Genomic DNA, 18661 nt, shown 5'->3' with positions numbered 1-18661 from the left:
TTTTTTCTTTGTTTGCTTATATTTTATGTACCATAACAATGAAATTATTACCTAATCCGAGGTCAAAAATATTTACACCTGTATTTCTTCTAAAGATTTTATAGTTTTAGGTATTACATTTAGATCCTGAATCTTAAGTTGAATTAATTTTTGTGTCTGTTAAATAGGAATCTAAATACATTATTTACATGGGTTGTTACCCCAACACTATTTTAAAAGTAATTCTTTCTCCATTTTATTGTGTTGGCATCCTTATTGAAACTCAACTAAACTATAGATATAAGGATTTATTCTTGGATTCTTCTGTTCATCTACGTATATAGTTTTTTAAAAATAATTATTTAGTCTTTGGATTTAAACTTCATAAATATAAAAATCATCTTTTGAAATGTAGTACATAATATAAAATAAATGCTTGATTTGCAGTTGCCCCTTAGAAACTTTCTGGTTCTAATAATGAATAGTTGATTGTAGAAATGGCTTAGAAAGAGTATGTCCTTTTTCAGTGTGGCAGGAGGAGCTCATATATGGGCTAGTCCACCAGTCACGCTCTGTAAATCCAGCAACACATCTTGGGTGTTTTGTTCACCTGGATATGTTTGGTGACTACAGAATCCACATCTAAACCTTTTGTTCAGCATTCCTATCTTATTTTTAAGTATGTGCAAGCAGCAACAATTCACTCATTTTTTGGGGTTACTGACCTTGTGCCCCAGTGTTTTGCCTGGGCATACCTACTGGTTCTACCATCACACTGCTGGGGTTGTACACAGTGCTTCTTTAAAGTGACATCTTTCAGGTGCTTGGTGGCTTTTCAGATATGTCACCCCTGATGGCCGGGGCAGGTTCACAGGTGGACCCCCATCTCCACCCCCAGTGAACTGGGCAAGGGAGGTAGTATCTATAACATTGTTTCCTTTAAAAAAAAATTTTTTTTTTAACTTTATTTGTGTGGGTGTTTTGCCTGCATGTATGTCTTTGCACCATGTGCATTTGGTGCCTGAAGAGGCCAGAAGTGGGTGTTGGAACCTTTGGGACTGGAGTTACAGACAGTTGTGAACTGCCATGTGGGTGCTGGGAAGAAACCCAGGTCCTCTGGAAACATATCCAGTGCTCGTAACTGACGCGCCATCTCTCCAGCCCCTCACACAGGTGTTCCTGAAGTTAACATGAAAATTTGAACCTCTTGATTTGTATGATTTTGTAGGACTTTCTTAGTCAAGGGAGTAGCAAACCATTTCTACAGTTTACCCATCTCAAGCCACTTTCTTTTGTATTTTTAAGAAACTTGAGTGAAGCCAGATATAGTGGCACACATCTTTAATCCCAGCACTCAAGACACAAGGCAGGGGAAATCCCTGTGAGTTCAAGGCCATTTTGGTCTACATAAAGAATTCCAGAACAGCCAGGGCTGCATAGAAAGAACCTGTCTCAAAAACAAACAAACAAACAAACAAACCCCAAAAAAAAACAAACAAAGAAAAGAAATTTGAGTGAGAATCAGGAATGAATTAGGAGGTACTTGAATTCTTAGTTCCTGAAAGGACATTTTAGTGTATGGTACTGTTTGCTGATGTAGTTAAGAATTTTTTTAGTCTTAATTATTTTCCCTGAACTAAGTTGTTTTTATTTATTCATTTATTTTTATGAAGCAGAGTTGGAGTTTATTAGGAATAAAGTTTAGCATAGGTATGGGATTATTACAAAGGTATATGCTTAGGAAAAAGAGAATAATAACCCAAGAGCATGGTATGTGCTTCTCAACAGAGTCAGCCTGAACTATGAGAAAGGAAACTTAGAATTTAATGTTTTAGGTTGCTAGTAATTTAAGCAAGTACATTTATTTATCTGATTTATGTACATGGTCTTTAAAATTATAGAATTCCATCTTTTTAACTTTTATATCATTTTATACAAATACAGAATTTATTGTATTTTGCCATTAGATCTGGTGTGCCTCTTACTTGCCAAGTTATAACAGAGCATCAGCCTTCTAAACTTGTACTCACCTAGTGACAACTTGTGAAAATAATTTGGAAGTTTGTGGGATGGTGTTAGGGCTGCAGTTTTATGACTAGTGAATAGAAGTCTGCTCCAAATGAAAGAAGGACATGAAAGCCAGTAGTGCATGAGTCAGGATAGTTTTCTCTTTTTCCCCATTACTTTTTTGATTGTTGTTTGTTTTGGGTGTGTGTAGGTCTAAACATGTGAAGGTAAGAGGACAACTTGCAAGAGTTGTCTCTCCTTCCACCATGTGGGTCTCAGGGATTGAACTCGGGTCCTCAGGCTTGGTGGTAAGAGCCTCTGCCCACTGAGCCATCTTGTGAATCTTTTTCTAAGTAAAGTAATTTTATCTTGCTAGGATGCCAATTCGATTAAAAAAATATTTTATATGAAAAAGGCAGAAATTGAACATCATGAAATGGCTAAATCAAGTCTTCGAATAAGGTAGGTTTAAGATATTTGTTCCTATTTGCTGAATTTTTAGCTAGTAAAATCAATACAGTAGAAAATAAGATTAATTTAGAGCTGATGTATGATTCTGAAAACAGTAGAAGCTTTTCTACCTGCTTCGTTGTAGCTGGACAAAGTTATTTGAAAAGATGTTGGACATATATATTGTGTAGGATTATATAATACTGTATTTTTATGTTTGCAATAAGGATGTTAAATCAGAAGGACTCAAGTCTCAATCTGGCTTCTCCTTCATTAGGACTCTATCTTTGAAAATGTCTTAGTTCTGGGATTCCATTTCCTTTTAAGTGAAATGGAAACATTGAGGAACTACTTTCCAAGTTTTCTTCTGGCCCTCATGTTTGTGTCAATATGGTATTTTCTGGTTCCATAGCAACCATAAGCTCATGAAGACTAGTCCTGGCCATTTTCTTCAGTGTCCCAAATCTTGACACAGAACTTGCTGTATAATAGATTCTCAGAAATATTTCATTACTTCTCTTAGAAGAAAATAGTTGTTTCCTTTTTGTTTGCCCAGCATTTTGATTTTTAGCTATTCAGTCTCTGAGGGTTTTTTATTTTATTTTTTTATTTTATCTTTGGATAGGACTGCATCAAATTTGGCTGCAGCCAGGCTGACAGGTCCTTCGCACAGTAAAAGCAGCCTTGGTGAAGAAAGAAACCCCACTAGCAAGTATTACCGGTGAGAGGAAGAGGGTATAGTCTGAGAGCTGGCTCATGCTGTGACTGGTAACAGGCATGCTAGCCAGGTGGCTATCTTAAAGTATTACTATAGGTTTTGAGGAGAGTATATCAGCTATTTTACTTAAGAAGATTGAGGTAAGAGCTGGGCATAGTGGCATATACCCATAATTTCAGCATTTGGCAAATTGAGGCAGAAAGATTGTGAGTTCAAGGCCAGTCTGGGTTCCATAGCAAGATCCCGTCACAAAAGTAACCACAAGTAGGTTAAGGTTCTATATAGATCTTTCCTCACCTCTCAGATAACACTTAAGTATTATTAAGTAGTGTTTAGTGTTACAAATAAAATGTGGTATTAAATACTTGTTTATACTAAATAAATATTGTGTTCATAATAGAATTTATTGTAAAATGAGTGTCTTAGAAGAGAATAACTAAATCCATACTTCATATAAAATATGGAGAAATGTACTACGTTTAAGTGAAAAACAAATTGTAGTAATCTACTCCAGGCTTTCTGCTACCACTTTCTCTCTTTTTTAAGCTTTATTTTATGTATATGGGTGGTTTGCCTCCATGTATGTGCATCGTGTGAGTGCAGTGCCTGTGGAGGCCAGAAGAGGGCACCAGATCTCCTGGCACTGGAGTGACAGACAACTGTGAGGTGCCCTTTGGATGCTAGGACTCAAACCCAGGTTCTTTGGATGAGCAGCTAGTGTTCTTAACTCCTGAGCCATCTCTTCAGCCCCAACTTTTCTTTTTTGAGAAGAACAAAAATCCCACTTTTCTTTGCTAAAACTGATTGTGAAGAATATTATAAACTAAAAGGACAGTAAATAGGAGTTATTTTTTCCTATTAGTGCATTTTAACAGTTCCTAGTTAAGGTAAACAAATCATAATGCCAGTCTGTTTTCTAATTGCTCATTTTTCTTTGTAGTAATAAAAGAGCAGTCCAAGGAGGTCGCTTATCAGCAATCACCATGGCACTTCAGTATGGCTCAGAAAGTGAAGAGGATGCCGCTTTAGCTGGTAGGCGATTTTTAGATTGTGGTCCTTCTGGCTGAGGGAAATTGCATTGACTTTGGCCTTTCTTGGAATTGGTTAGTTTTTTAAGAAAATGTTATTTTTGTTACATTTGATGCAATCTTGGGTAAGTAAAATTGTCAGAGGTAAATTGCTTTATGTTAATGGACATAATTGGATAAGTACAGAGACAGGGAACTTAAACATAAAAGAGTAGATGAAGATAAGTCAGGCAAGAGGCTAGAGAGATGGCTCAACAATTAAGAGCACTTGCTCTTGCAGAGGACATGGGTTCAGTTCCCAGCACCTACAGGGCGCCTCACAACCCTTTGTAACTCAGTTCCAAGGGATCTGACACCCTCTTCTGGCTTCCACATGCACTGCATGCATATGGTACTTAGATACAGGCAAAGCACTCATACACATAAAATAAAAATAACACTTTTTTAAAAGAAGATAAATCAAGCAAATAATAACCAAGAGTAAAGAAATAAATAACCAAAGAGTAACTGTAGTTTATTTACTTCTCATAAAGAGGACTCTTGAATACAGATATTGACAAATAAAAGTGTTCTGTCATAGTAATGAAAGATTTGTTTCCTTGGGAAGGTGTTACAGAAGAACTCCAAGTATGAAAAAAAAAAAAAAAAAAAAAAGATGGAGCTTTGTGGGAAACTTGAAAATACTGTCTTTAGACGTTAAAGGGCCCTTCTCACAATCACTAAATAAGAGGTGGTAGGTGTGGATCCATTTATCATGTCCCAAGCGCCAATAGCCACCACCCCTTCCAGTGGTACAAGGGATTGAACCCAGGGCTTCATTCATGCTAGGCAAAGCCCTAACACTGAGCTACATCCCAGCCCTTGAACAGAGTTCTTTTTTATTACTTTGTTTCCTATTGTTGAAACAAGTTACTGTAAACTTAGTGACTTAGAGCAACATAAATTTATTTTCTTACAGTTGTGGAGCTCAGGTGTCTAAAATCAAGGTGGTAAGTAGGCCAGCCTTCCCTTTAGGTATTTTACAGGAAAACAGATTCTTTGATTTTTCTGATTTCTAGAGGCTACCCGTATCCCTTGGCTCATGGTTCCTTCTTCCATGTTGAAACTATAGCTCTCCAGCCTCAGTATTTGTTATTGCTTCTTCCTTTGACTCCTTCATGGTGGCATCCTTGTTATTACTTTTGAGTGCCTACTCATGTCAAGATTGTTACTAACATCTGCAAAGTTCTTCTTCTGACTTAGGTAGCATTCGCAGGTTCTATGGATTGAAGCATTGATATGTTCTAGTGCCTGTTATACAAATTACTATAATAGGCTTGATATATGCATTCTGCACCTAGAAAATATATATTCCTCCCAGGTTCACATTTGTCAAAATTGACTATCTACTGAGCTTAAAATAAATTTCAATAAGTTTGAATGTTTCAGAATTATGCAGGGCATATTTCTGATAATAGTGTAACAAAGATACCAACTAGTAATGAAAAGATAAAGTTTAAAAACCTAAATGGGCGCCAGGTATGTAGCTTAGTTGGTAGAGCTCTTGCCATACATGCATGAAACCCTGGTTTTGTTGCCCAGTACCTCATAATAGCAGCTGTGTACATTTCCTGTAATCCCAGCACTCTGGAGGTAAAGGCAAGAGGGTCAGAAAGTTGAAGATCAACCTTAGCTGAAAAACAAAGCCCTTTTCTAACCTCTTCAGGTTCCTGCACACACAGCATATGCACATACATACAGGTAAATAAATCTTTAGAGAAATGAGTAGCGTGTGTTTTGTATTTCTATAAAAATTATTAATTTGCTTTGTTCTGGTGTTTTTATGAATTAGCTTCTACCTGAACATTTCCTTACTAAGGAATCAATCATTCTCTGATATTAGAGATGAGTGGCACAAAGTCAGACTTAAGGCTGAATCACGTTTAAGAGTATCAACCTAATCTAAATTTATACTATGGTAAATGTGTTAGTCTTAGTTTTTCCAACAAATACCTAAAGATAATAAACAGTATCTTGCTTTGGCTCACATTTTTGAAAGTTCTAGTCCATGATTCGTCAAACCTGTTTCTCTTAGTCCTGTGGCAAGGCAGCATATCATACATAGTAGGGCTGTGGTAGAGTAAAACCTTTCACCTGTGTTGGGGAAGTGAAAAGGAAGAGAAGCAAGGTCTCGTTACCTCCTTCAGATGCATGCCCCCTGGGACTCCCACTAATCCACATGTTTTAGTTTCTACCACCTCTCAGTAATGCCAATCTAAGGAACAAGCCTTTTAACACATGAGTCCTTGGAGAGTGGGGTGCGTTGCAGATCCTAACTGTAGCACTGCTTTTGTTTGGTTCTGAGATCTCTGAATGGCTACTTGTTCCTTTTGGCTGAGCATAGCAGGAAGTCTGAAGAAATCACATTTTAAAAAGAAACTATTTTTTGGTGTTTTAACTGAGTGTAACTTTTGAATTTAGCATTTCTGCGTACTATTTTTCTAAAACATGCAATTACACTAAGTATTTTTTTAATTTAAAGATTTATTTATTTATTATGTATAGTGTTCTGTTTGCACGTATCCCTGCAGGCCAGAAGAGGGCACCAGATCTCATTACAGATGGTTGTGAGCCACCATGTGGTTGCTGGGAATTGAACTCAGGGCCTTTGGAAGAGCAAGCGTGCTCTTAACCTCTGAGCCACCTCTCCAGCCCCCAAGTATTTTTTTTAGGATTTATTTTTATTTATGTGTATGTGTCTGTATGAATATATCATGAGTGTGTGTCATGTATATGAAGGTGTCCATGGAGGTCAGAAGAACGAATCAGATGCCCTGGACCTGCAGTTAAGGTTGTTATCAGTTGTCCAGTTTGATTTCTAGGAAATTAATTCCGGTCTGGAAGAGTGGCAAGCATTCTTGACTGAGCCATCTCTCTAGTACCTATACTAATCATGTTTAATATTATCTTTAAGGAAAATTGAAGATATTTTAAAATTATTTTCAAAGCTGTGCTTAGTGGCGCATGCCTATAATCCTAACACTTGGAAGGTAGATGCTTCCTGGTAGTTGGAGGCCAGCCAAGTCTATATTCAAAAACCTAAACCTTCATTCAAAAATTTAAAAAAAAAACTAAATAATAATTAAAAATTGTTTTTACCTGAGCATGATTGAGCATGATCGTAATTCCAGCACCCAAGAGACTAAAGCAAGAGGATTTCTGAGAATCCTAGGTCATCTTTGGCCATAGTATGGGACCTAATTTAGAAGCAAAGAATAAAAGTGCTTTCAAGTGTTGGTTCTGGGCTGCAGAGATGGCCCAGTGATTAAGATCACTTATTGCTTTGTAGATGACTCAGGTTCAATTCCCAGCACCTACATGGCAGCTGACAACTGTCTGTAACTCAAAACCAAGAGGATCCAGTACCCTCTTCTGACCTGTGGGCACAAGGACCCATGCATACATGGGGGCAAAATATTCATAAAACAAAATCTTTTTTTTTTAAGAATTAATAAAATAGCCGGGCGGTGGTGGCGCATGCCTTTAGTCCCAGCACTCGGGAGGCAGAGCCAGGCGGATCTCTGTGAGTTCGAGGCCAGCCTGGGCTACCAAGTGAGTCCCAGGAAAGGCACAAAGCTACACAGAGAAACCCTGTCTCAAAAAACCAAAAAAAAAAAAAAAAAAAAAAAAAGAAAAGAAAAAAAAAAGAATTAATAAAATAAAATGTTGATTGTTTTGTCTTTATTTCCCTGGTAAATATGTTTTTGTCTTTCCAGCTGCACGGTATGAAGAAGGGGAGTCTGAAGCCGAAAGCATTACTTCCTTTATGGATGTTTCAAATCCTTTTCATCAGCTTTATGACACAGTTAGGAGCTGTCGGAATAACCAAGGGCAGCTAATAGCCGAACCTTTTTTCCATTTGCCTTCAAAGAAAAAATATCCAGATTATTATCAGCAAATTAAAATGCCCATATCACTTCAACAGATCAGGTAAGACTGCTTCTACATTAATCAGTATAGATATGTCTTCTTGTTAGTTGAGTCTGCACATACCCTATTCTTTCCAGAAATAGATAAGGATATTAAGTGGTGAAAAAAAATTTTACCTCAGTTTTTACGTGTCTGTCTTATAAGTGAGTAAAGTAAAAACAAAGGAGAAACCTTCATGCCCACACTGTCATTCATTGATATTCATTTAGTTAACTTTTTTTGAAACAGTCTTGTAGTGTAGTCATGGCTGGCTTCAAAGTCCTCCTGCCTCAGCATATAGGGAATCAGTTTATTTGGTCTTACTAAAATGATACAGAAATTAGGCTAACATTCATTTAGAAAATAGTCTAGAAAATTGTCATTTATTTTCTTTGCCTTTGGAAGGATAGTGAATTTTATAGATGTTATGAATTTCTCTTGTAATTTTTTATCTTTAATTTCTTTTTCCTTTATTTAAAAAATTCAAATAGTCTAGTTAATTTTAATTTTTTAACTTTTTAAAGATTTATTTATTTTATGTGTGTGTTGCCTGCATGTATGTATATACAGCATGTTCATGCTTGGTGTCCTTGGAGGTCAGAAGAGAGCATTGGATCCCCAGGAATTAGAGGTGCAGATTGTTGTGAGCCACCATGCAGGTACTGGGAACTGAACTCAGATCCTCTATAAGATCAGCAAGTGCTCTTAACTGCTGGACCATGTCTCTAGTGTGTCCTGTTCCCAAAACCCTTACTTTTTAAACATTTGTATGGGTGTTTTGTCTGCATGTCTGTCTATGTACTGTGTGAGTACCTGGTGCCTGCAGAGGCCAGAAGAGGACATCAGAGTCCCTGGAACTCCAGTTACAGACAGTTGTGAGCCGCCATGTGGGTGCTGGGATCAAACCTCAGTCCTCTGGAAAAGTAGCCAGTGCTATTACCTTCAGAGTTATCTCTAGTCATTAGTTCATTTTAAATCAGCCATCTTAGTTAATAGTTGTTCTAAGTTGGAATTTTGTAATACAAACTTGGATTTGTTAAGTGAGAAGATACAGAATTTGGAAGATTCCTCTGCATCTTCCCCTATTTAAAGAATCACAGCATTGGGAAGGTTGAGAACCACTATAATGTAGTATGCTAATGTGAGAGAATGGAAAGTAGTGAAATAGTTGAGGCCTTGCAGGCACCACACTAAAGTTTTGAAAGATAGATGGAGCTATGTTTCCAGCTGTGCTATTCAAAAGCCTTCTATGATGCTAGAGATGCTAGAAATATTGTACTACGTGTATCATCCTGTGTGATAATCACAAGTCACAGATATTGTGCTCTTAAAATTTGGTGAATGCAAGTAAAAAACTTGATTTTAAATTTCTTTCGATTTTAATGGCTGTGTGATCCACCCTGGTCCTAGGAATATTTGTTGGCAGAAGGAAGGGAGGTGGATGCCTCCCCAAACAGCGTAGAGTAGAAGACAGGGGCTGTGCGAGTGGTAGTGTTTATTTAGCATCCCTTGGCTTCAATCTCCAGCCCCAACAAAAGAAAAGTCAACAAAGTTAGAGGAACTGGCCAGTGTGGCTCCTCAAGCCATTCTCCATTGTGCTAGGGTTTGCCATCCCCATGCCCCTCTCCATCCCCTACCCTAGTACTCCACTGCCGTTGAATAACACTGGTGTAGAACAAGCAGTTATTTTCAGGTTTGAATTCTGTTTTGTGGCATGTGTACATGTAGCTGTAGAATGCATTCACAGGCATACCATAACTCATATGGTGGTCTGAAGACAACTTTCAGGAGTCAGTTCTTTCACTGTGGGATCTGGGATTGAACTTGGTTGTCAGACTTGACAGCAAGTGTTTTTACCTACTGATTCTCTTGCTGGCCCAGAGTTTCTGTTCTTTGTGGGTGTTCTTAACACCTACTGCTTCACCTTTGGTTTGGCAGGAATAAGCTGTGGTAGGCTCATGAGCTGGTACTGAGAACTGAATTTGTGTTTGTTTTTGCTATATCCAGAGATTTTTTTTGGGGGGGGGGGTTTCGAGACAGGGTTTCTCTGTGTAGTTTTGGTGCCTTTCCTGGATCTCGCTCTGTAGACCAGGCTGGCCTCGAACTCACAGAGATCCGCCTGGCTCTGCTGGTATTAAAGGCGTGTGCCGCTGCCGCCCGGCCAAAGATGTTTTCTGATATTAATATCTCCTTAAGCACTGCACAGAATCTGAATATCACTTGAATAAAGTGAAACTTTAGATGCAGATTGGACAGTACATTTTATGAGAAAGTTTGGGATCTCTACATCATTGCCATTTTTACCTAATGTCATTTTCTTAGCACAGTTTTTTTTATTTTGATGATTAGCATGTAAGTACTTTAATCAATGTAAAAGTTCAATTTAAAATTCATACAGAGTTAGAGCCAACAGAGACTATATACAAAGAGCATACAGCCCATCTGAGAGCTGATGGTTAGTAATAGCAATCGTGTCTAAAATACTTGAATTCTTAGGGATTTTAAGAAAAATAAACAGTTCTCAGCTTTAAACTATGTTACTTCTTTGTAATGACTGCACTGGAAGAATAGTCAATAGACTTGACAGATGTGCCTCTTGTTTCCCATCGTGAGAGCCCCCTTCACTGTCCGTGTGTCTCCTCTGGAGGTAAAGCTGTTACTCTGAATGTTTTTTCAGGATAACTTGTATGAACTGGAGTGGCATCCTAATTTTTAGAAACCAGTAGTCAATGGTGATTCATTGAATTAGTTTAAAATCTAATTTTTGTTTCTCAGGATTTTTTCACTGGGAGTTTTCCTAGTGTATTTGCTTTCACAGTTGACGACTTTACTAAGTCCTATTATTTAGTTTATTCTTTTGGGTTTTCAGGTAAACTGTGGTGTTGTCTAAATTTAATAATGCTTTAGACCTTACTTTTTAACTTGAAAGCCAGTTACAAGTGGTTAATAAAGACAGTGTGTTGTGCTTGTGAAAGTTTTTGTGGTAGACTTCCAGGAGGAGGGTTGGTAATTTTCATAATAGAAACTTCTAATCATTTATTTGTCTTTCACAGAACAAAGCTAAAAAACCAAGAATATGAAACTTTAGATCATTTGGAGTGTGATCTGAATTTAATGTTTGAAAATGCCAAACGCTATAATGTTCCTAATTCAACCATCTATAAGCGAGTTCTGAAATTACAGCAAGTCATGCAAGTATGTTACTGTTTGTTGTATCACTGAATTAGTATCATGTGTTTGGAGTGTCCTTTTGAGATATGTGTCCCCCATCTCCACCCCCAGAATATTGAGTCAACTGTTTCTACTACAAGTACTGTTGAATGTTGTTAAGACTTATCAGAGCCTTAGAGAGAAGAAATATTTTAAATACATTGTAGTAGAGGAAGCAAGGCTCTGTGGGGAGAGCCAGTTTCAGTAGTCTGAGAAAGTTCCCTTCACTTCCAGATGGTAATTGCCCCGTCTACAGTTTAGTCCTTCGGTTCTAGACTTTGTTAATATAGGGATGGTCTTTGTGGGCCTGGTAGCACACAACTGTGATCCCAGCACTCAGGAGGAGCCTGAGGCAAGAAGACTGTAATTTCCAGCCAGGTTGTGCTGTATCACACACACACACACACACACACACACACACAGGGCGGGGGGCTGCGCAGCGGGTGGAGCTGGCTTTGGCAAAAGAACATCTGAATGCTAATTGATCATTGTAGTATCCAAGAGTTTGTCCAATCTCTCGTAACATATCTTGGAGAGAACTAGATGCTGTTGGTCATCTAGGGATTTTTAGGACAAAAGATAGATCTGAAATACAGAATTAACCCAGGCCAGGTGGTAGTGGTGTACGCCTTTAATCCCAGCACTCGGGAGGCAGAGGTAGGCAATGTCTGAGGTCGATCGAGGTGAACCTGATTTACAGAGCGAGTTCTAGATTAACTGTCTACGTGGGAGTTTTTTGTTCTTGTTCTTGTTGGTTTTGTTTGTCTTGTTCATTTGTGTGGTGGCAGGGGCTGGTCAGAGGACAGTTGTATGAGTCAGTTCTCCCTCTCTACCATGTGAGTCCAGAAAATCAAACTCCAGTCATCAGACTTGGCACCAAACACCTTTACCCATTGAACCATCTTGCTGGCCTGTCTCACAGTTCTTGGTAGAATATTCCCGGAAGCAAGAGTAATCTTGAACCAAGAAGAAATAAAGGCAATTTTAAGTCAAACATAGAGTCTTTATTTCTTTATTTATTTTTATGGTCAGCACTGCCTCTCAGCTGTGAATTTCAGACATCTTTGCTGTGTTTGTCTATTCTCTAAGCTTGCTGTGCTTGGCCCTTTCAACTGTGTTTAAAGGGTCCTTAAAAAGGTGTGTAATGAAAAATAGTAGATCTAAATTTTCACCTCTCAGTTTTAAACTTTTTTTCTTTGTCAAACTGCTCCTTAGAAATCAGATGCCAAAGGCCCTTTCCAAATTAGCTTAACTTAAGTGTGGCCTGCCGGGCCAGCTGACCCCATAGCTCGCCTCAGAACTTTTAACTGTACCATGCTATTGATGGTCATAAATGCTCTAGGTAGCATTGATTTTTAGTCTGATTCCATTTTTTAACCTACTTTTCTATCATGAAGGCTTTTGTTAAATTAGATTATTGAAAATGTTTGAAGACTGTTCATTCAGTTTTGTTCATTCTATGTGAGGTTGTACCTCTCTGAATGAATGTGATGTGCCTAGTTCTTTAACATTCATATATTCATAGAATGCCTGACAGTGTGAGGCTGACTCCTGGCATCTACTCTATTTCAGGCAAAGAAGAAAGAGCTTGCCAGGAGAGATGACATTGAGGATGGAGACAGCATGATCTCTTCAGCCACTTCTGATACTGGTAGTGCCAAAAGAAAAAGGTATGTGCTCTTCTCATATCTGGAACCAGCTCAGTTCTTATTTATTTTAGATAAATGCAGAAAAAAATGTAAGCTGTGAAGGATGAATTCTTTTAAAAGCTTTGATAGTATGTCTTTTCCAATTCGTTTGTAAGTTGGGTAGTGTTTTATTTTTTACAACTACCATATTGCTTTAAGAAAAATGACATGTAGCTTAGGGAAACATGCTCTTCTTTTTGCTGTCCGGTTTTCTGTTTTCAGGTGGCATTTTCAAAGTGCCACTTCAATCTTAGATAACTGTTTCATAGTGAATTGCAAAAATGGAGTAGTAATGAAGAAAGGTAAGGGGTAAGTCAGCTCTGCTGCTGCAGGGAGATAAGGCACTGTTCTGATCGCTGCTGAAATTATTAGCTTGGTCTTTACTTATGGTTTTGAGAATATAAAATCGTTAACTATTATAGGCAATAAAATCTTAAGCTGATTATTTGGGTGTTTTTTGTTTTTCTGTTTTTTCCTTACTATCCTCTCAGCTAATCCTAATCCTTTTCTTCTCCTCACTGGTTTTAAGGAGAGGAACTTCACTGAGATTCTGAAGCTAGGCTCTTATAAGGAATCATGCAAGACCATCTCTTGGAATTTCTCTGGCCTGATCATTTTGGAACACCATATTCTCCCTGAAGATTTACATTCTTGGTAGCAGCAGTCAGTCTGAGGGGATCCCTTGAAGAAGGAATAAGTTAATCGTTAATAGCAGGGCTTGACATACTCAGAATTGAATGAAGAAGCCAGTTCATTTTTTGAGATATTTCTGTATTTGCATTAAAAGACCCACTAAAATCAGAAGGTTTTGAAATGTGATTCAGGAGCAAAAAGCTGCCCTGTTTTTCTCTCTTAAACAGCAGTTGGGGACAGTTTTTAACTTGGACAATAACTGCAAAGCTGTGCGGTATTAGCTAAATTAGTCGGTGTACCCTGAGATGCAAATCTCCTCCATTATTGGCCTGTGAATTTCATCCTTCCAAGTTCTTAATTCCTTGTTATACCAGGGATCACGGAGGAAAAATGTGAAACCAGATCAGAGACATCAAATCAAGAACATCTCTGAGTAAGATCAGTCACCAATCAAAGATAGAAACTTCTCAGGCACAAGAAGGTAATGGAGGCACAAGTGATGGTGCAGTTGGCACCCGCATGGAGGAAACGCTTTCAATAAGTTGAGTGCCAGGAAGCGTTGGCCTAGGCTAGACACTTAAAATGACAAGCTCTGGGGCCCCTAGTTTGTGGTATAGTCCAAGTAGGTAAAGTTATTGCCCTTCAACTTCCTATAAAAAGAACACTAAGTTATATGTTACTAAAATGATTAGATCATATTTCAGACAAAAGTTTCCTTGTGAGTAGTTTTCCTAGGAAATGGTTCATATAATATAGGAAATGGTTCATATAATATAGGAAATGGTTCATATAATAAAGTGAAAAAAAAGTGGCAGATCCATAAATTATCTACCAAGACAATAAAATAAAACTATCCCAGGTTTGGGCTACAAGCCTGTATGGAAATTAAAAGATAGAGAATTAAGTCCTATTGGTCAGTAACAAAGTGATGAAACTTTAGTTAAAAGGTTTTGATAATAAGTGAGTTTCTGCAGAAGTCAAGCAAACATGAGCTTGGCCAGAGGTGTGAGAGCCATGTTTTCCAAATACCACTCTACTTCTCAATAATGTATATGATTCTATTTTTGCTTTATTTTTTAATACTGAAAAGTCTTAAAAAAGTCTGAAAAAAAAAAAATGGTTTTGTGGTTATATATTCTCTTCATCCTAGAAATGCATCCTTTCCCCCTACCTGCTACTGAAAAATCTGCTTTCTGTTTTCTGTGTTGAAATGTTTCAAGTGTTATGATCTTTTTTATCTTTTGGACCAAGTAATCTTCTTTTCTCAATCATATTTGGCTTATGCATGACCCTCCAATGTTGCTTGTTTTATTTTTCTTCACATGTATTGTTTGTTTCTGCTTTCCCAGGAATACTCATGACAGTGAGATGTTGGGTCTCAGGAGGCTATCCAGGTGTGCAGACCTTTTTATGCATAAACATACTTTTAAAAGTGTAATTCTTCTGTGACATGGTCAGTACTGACACTATGAGAAGAAAAACCTTATGCATGTGAAACAAGTGTTTGGGATACCAGTTTATTTTATGAGTAAAGACAGCAAAAGTCTTGCTAGTGTGTCAAAATTAGCCTCCCTATGTCCGTTACTACCTTCAGTTTGTTGCTGGCTTACTTTTCCAGGCAGACAGTTCCCTCACTTAGCATTGTGGCTATGCTTCTTGAGCAAGAGGTAGAGGCTGGCATAGTCAGTGACGCGGGCTTGTGGGTGCTGATTGCATCTCAGGATTGAATGCCTTACTGAGATGGTGGAGAGGTCAGAATCAACACTGGCAATCCAATTATCAGTGCCTGCAGGCACTTGTGCAGTGTGTTGGGCTAGTGCTTCTTGTTAATTTTCTTAGTCTCTGATCCTGTCAACATCTTACTTCTTAAAAGCATCCATTTCTTTAAAGGCATCTTTTGTATGTTACTTAGGATTTTCAGTACAGCCTACAAGTTGCCATGCTACAGTGCTGAATGATAATTGTATAGTGGTTTTTTTAAAGATGTCTTTCTATTTTATGTGTGTGGATGTATATCTGTGCACCATGTGCATGGGGTACCTGCAGGGGCCAGAAGAGGGTGTCAGATTGTCTGGGACTGGAGTTAGAGGCATTCATTCGTAGGTGTAGCAGGTAACTACCATAATCAGAACACCCAAGAGGCCCAGGAAGGAGAATCACTATCAATTTGAAGCTAGCCTGGGTTATAATATGAGAATCTGTTTTGTTTTGTTTTTAAGGAGATTCAGAACAGAGTCCCTTCTCACTCATAATCATTGTATAAATTAGAAAAGGCAAGTGCCTTTTCTTGAATTTAAATTTTGTTTTTCATGTGTTGGAAGCTTGCTCTACTATCCTCATACTCTTAATACAGGACCTTTTATGGCCAATCTCCTCTAAAATTATCTTTATTACAATAGTGTGTATGATTTGGCTTGGAATCCCCATAAGTACACAATGATGAACAGTCTTGATTTTGAATTCTCTTAAGATGTAGGGGGTGGTGGCGCACGCCTTTAATCCCAGCACTTGGGAGGCAGAGCCAGGCGGATCTCTGTGAGCTCGAGGCCAGCCTGGGCTACCAAGTGAGTTCCAGAAAAGGCGCAAAGCTACACAGAGAAACCCTGTCTCAAAAAAAAAAAAAAAAAAAAGAGTTTTAGCCAGGCATGATAGTAAACAGATGCCTACAATCCTGGCAGTGCTGAGACAGGACTTCTAGACTTCTAGGCTGGCTCACATTGTGAGACCCTGTCTCGGAGGAAAGGAGCCAGATGATCTTACCTTAATATGCTTCAGGATACTGATTCTCAAAGAATGTTCATGCTGGTTAAAAGGTGTGGGACCTGTTTTTATGTACCTTTCCAAAAATGGAGGTTACCAAAATACTAGTAGTTATTAGCTTAAAAGAGGTGAAGGGATAGAATGTCTACAGGTATTCTAAGAATGATCCTGAAAAGCACAGTGGCATTGGAAGTGAACAGAAAGGGGGCTGGAGAGGTGATTCTGTTGTTAAAAGAACTTGCTGTTCTTCTGACAGACTCAAGTTTGGTTCCCAGAACCTACATCAGATAGCTCACAGCTACCTGTAATCCAGGTCCAGGAGATCCAGTGCCTTTCTTCTGGCCTCTGTGGGCACCTGAACACACATGGCATATGATCACTCTCTCTCTCTCTCTCTCTCTCTCTCTCTCTCTCTGTCTCTCTCTCTCTCTCTCTCTGTCACACACACACACGCACACGCACACGCACACGCACAAGCATTAATAAAGATAATAAAAAAGAAAATAGCCAGAGATGCAGGAGGGGGCAGCTGAAGTTTCTATACATTTGTAATGTAGGATTTATTTTGTTCCATAAAGTATATGAAGCTTTCAGAAGCCATCTATGGAATAAGGTTCACTGTACATATTAGAGATAAAAATAGCAACCACTAAAGTTAACACAGTTGTTTTGAAGGTCAGCCCTGAAGTTTGGCTGGACCAGTGCTTCTCAGTCTCAAAGGCAATATATAATGATTTAGAAAACTGAAATCTAAATAACAAAACTGGATTTGTTCAAAGAAGGTCCTGTATAACCCTAGTAATAGTTTTGTTTATCCCTCTGAGGCTCTAAACCACTTATATATTGTTCATGATACACGTAGAAAAAGGAAATTACAGTTACTAGATTAGAACAACTTTTTATATACAGATAGATTCATGTCCTGAATAAGACTCATTCATAACTACTAAGTGTTAGGATTATTGGCATTGAGAGAATGGACCATTTGCTATGTTACTTGATAAAATTCAGTTAAAAACTTTGTCTTTTAAAATCTCATTAAAGTCTGTGACAGATTCAGTCCCAAATGAAAATTTTTGTAGCTTCATATAGAAAAGTCTCCTGATATGGGAATGGTTTGCTGAATCCTGGAAGAGAGTAAAGTTAATCTCCTGGTTCAGGTCTGGCCTTTTACTGAAGTGTTCTGCTTCTTGGAACTTTGGGAATGAGGAACTGATTCCTTTCTGAGTTAACTAGTGAGCTCTTTTAAGCCTAGCGTTTTAAAACTGAATTCTTACATCTTCTTTTTAAAGTTAAGTTCTACATGTTAGACATTTCTAAACAAGCCATAAGCAACTTGGTTTTAAGTATGACTTCTGTGACTTTTGATTCAAGTTCTGAAATTTCTTCTCGGTCCTTGAAAGTTAAAGTTGTCTTGCTCCGATGTGGAGCTCTGCCATTTTGGAGCTTTTTCCCTCTTAATAGTATCCATTAGCTACAGACCTAGAAATCAAGAACACCTTCTCCACGTCATTGTCCCATATTACTTCTTTGAGGAAACACTATCCATTAAATGAATCATCTCCTAGATTAGCTGACAGCTATTTCCTTGACTGAGAGACAAACGATCTGAAGGAGAAATCTGCAGAATGATGATAGGCCACAGAGGAGGAGGGCAGGCAGGCAAAGACTGGTAATGAGGATGGGCCCAGTCCTGGGAACCAAAGTTCTCTTCTCTTCTCTCCTATTTAGGTCACTTCTAAATAGGACCTATTAGTTTGTCATGAGCTCCATCATGCTAGCTAGATATTTCTGAGACTGAAGGGAGTCTGGGTTTTCTTTTTTGTTTGTTTGTTTTTTGAGACAGGGTTTCTCTGTGTAGCCCTGGCTGTCCTGGAACTCCGGAACTTGTTCTATAGACCAGGCTGGCCTTGAACTCAGATCCACCAGCCTCTGCCTCCTGAGTGCTGGGATTAAAGGCGTGTGCCACCACTGCCTGGCCAGTGTCTGGGTTTTCAACTGCTGATTATTCTTATTTGAACACACACACCACATGCACAAATGCACACATGATCTTTCCCCTCCTTCCTTTCCCCTCTCTCCTATCCCACCTCCATCTCATGTAGATCAAGTTTGCCTAAACTTACTGTGAATCCAGAGATGATCTTGAAATACTGATCCTCTTGCCTCCACCTCCTAAGTGCTACACTTACAAATATGCACCACCATACCTGGCTTCTTTTCTGGTTTTTAAAATTGTA

General features: G+C 38.4%; 1 protein-coding gene and 1 long non-coding RNA gene across 14 annotated transcripts in view; one reads left to right on the top strand and one right to left on the bottom strand.

The window, feature by feature from the left end:
• The window catches only part of Pbrm1 (polybromo 1), a 101109-nt gene that overhangs the window by 26326 nt on the left and 56122 nt on the right, over nt 1-18661 (top strand). For 4 of the 13 annotated variants that reach the window (XM_059273919.1, XM_059273927.1, XM_059273924.1 and 1 more), the window contains exons 9-15: nt 2363-2448; nt 3062-3157; nt 4095-4186; nt 7938-8151; nt 11184-11325; nt 12913-13010; nt 15011-15055. In XM_059273919.1, the coding sequence (XP_059129902.1) occupies nt 2363-2448; nt 3062-3157; nt 4095-4186; nt 7938-8151; nt 11184-11325; nt 12913-13010; nt 15011-15055 (773 nt within the window). The remainder of the gene's footprint in view (nt 1-2362; nt 2449-3061; nt 3158-4094; nt 4187-7937; nt 8152-11183; nt 11326-12912; nt 13011-15010; nt 15056-18661) is intronic. The other 9 variants (XM_059273928.1, XM_059273925.1, XM_059273921.1 and 6 more) reach the window with 3 other exon arrangements.
• The window catches only part of LOC131919605 (uncharacterized), a 52479-nt gene continuing 40026 nt past the window's right edge, over nt 6209-18661 (bottom strand). Inside the window, exons 2-3 of the long non-coding RNA XR_009381310.1 lie at nt 7981-8084; nt 6209-6315 (exon numbers count right to left, since the gene is read on the bottom strand). This is a non-coding gene — a long non-coding RNA (uncharacterized LOC131919605). The remainder of the gene's footprint in view (nt 6316-7980; nt 8085-18661) is intronic.

The sequence above is a fragment of the Peromyscus eremicus genome, chromosome 9, assembly GCF_949786415.1.
Source record: "Peromyscus eremicus chromosome 9, PerEre_H2_v1, whole genome shotgun sequence".
Taxonomy (NCBI): domain Eukaryota; kingdom Metazoa; phylum Chordata; class Mammalia; order Rodentia; family Cricetidae; genus Peromyscus; species Peromyscus eremicus.
This window is presented reverse-complemented; position numbering and strand designations above follow the sequence as displayed.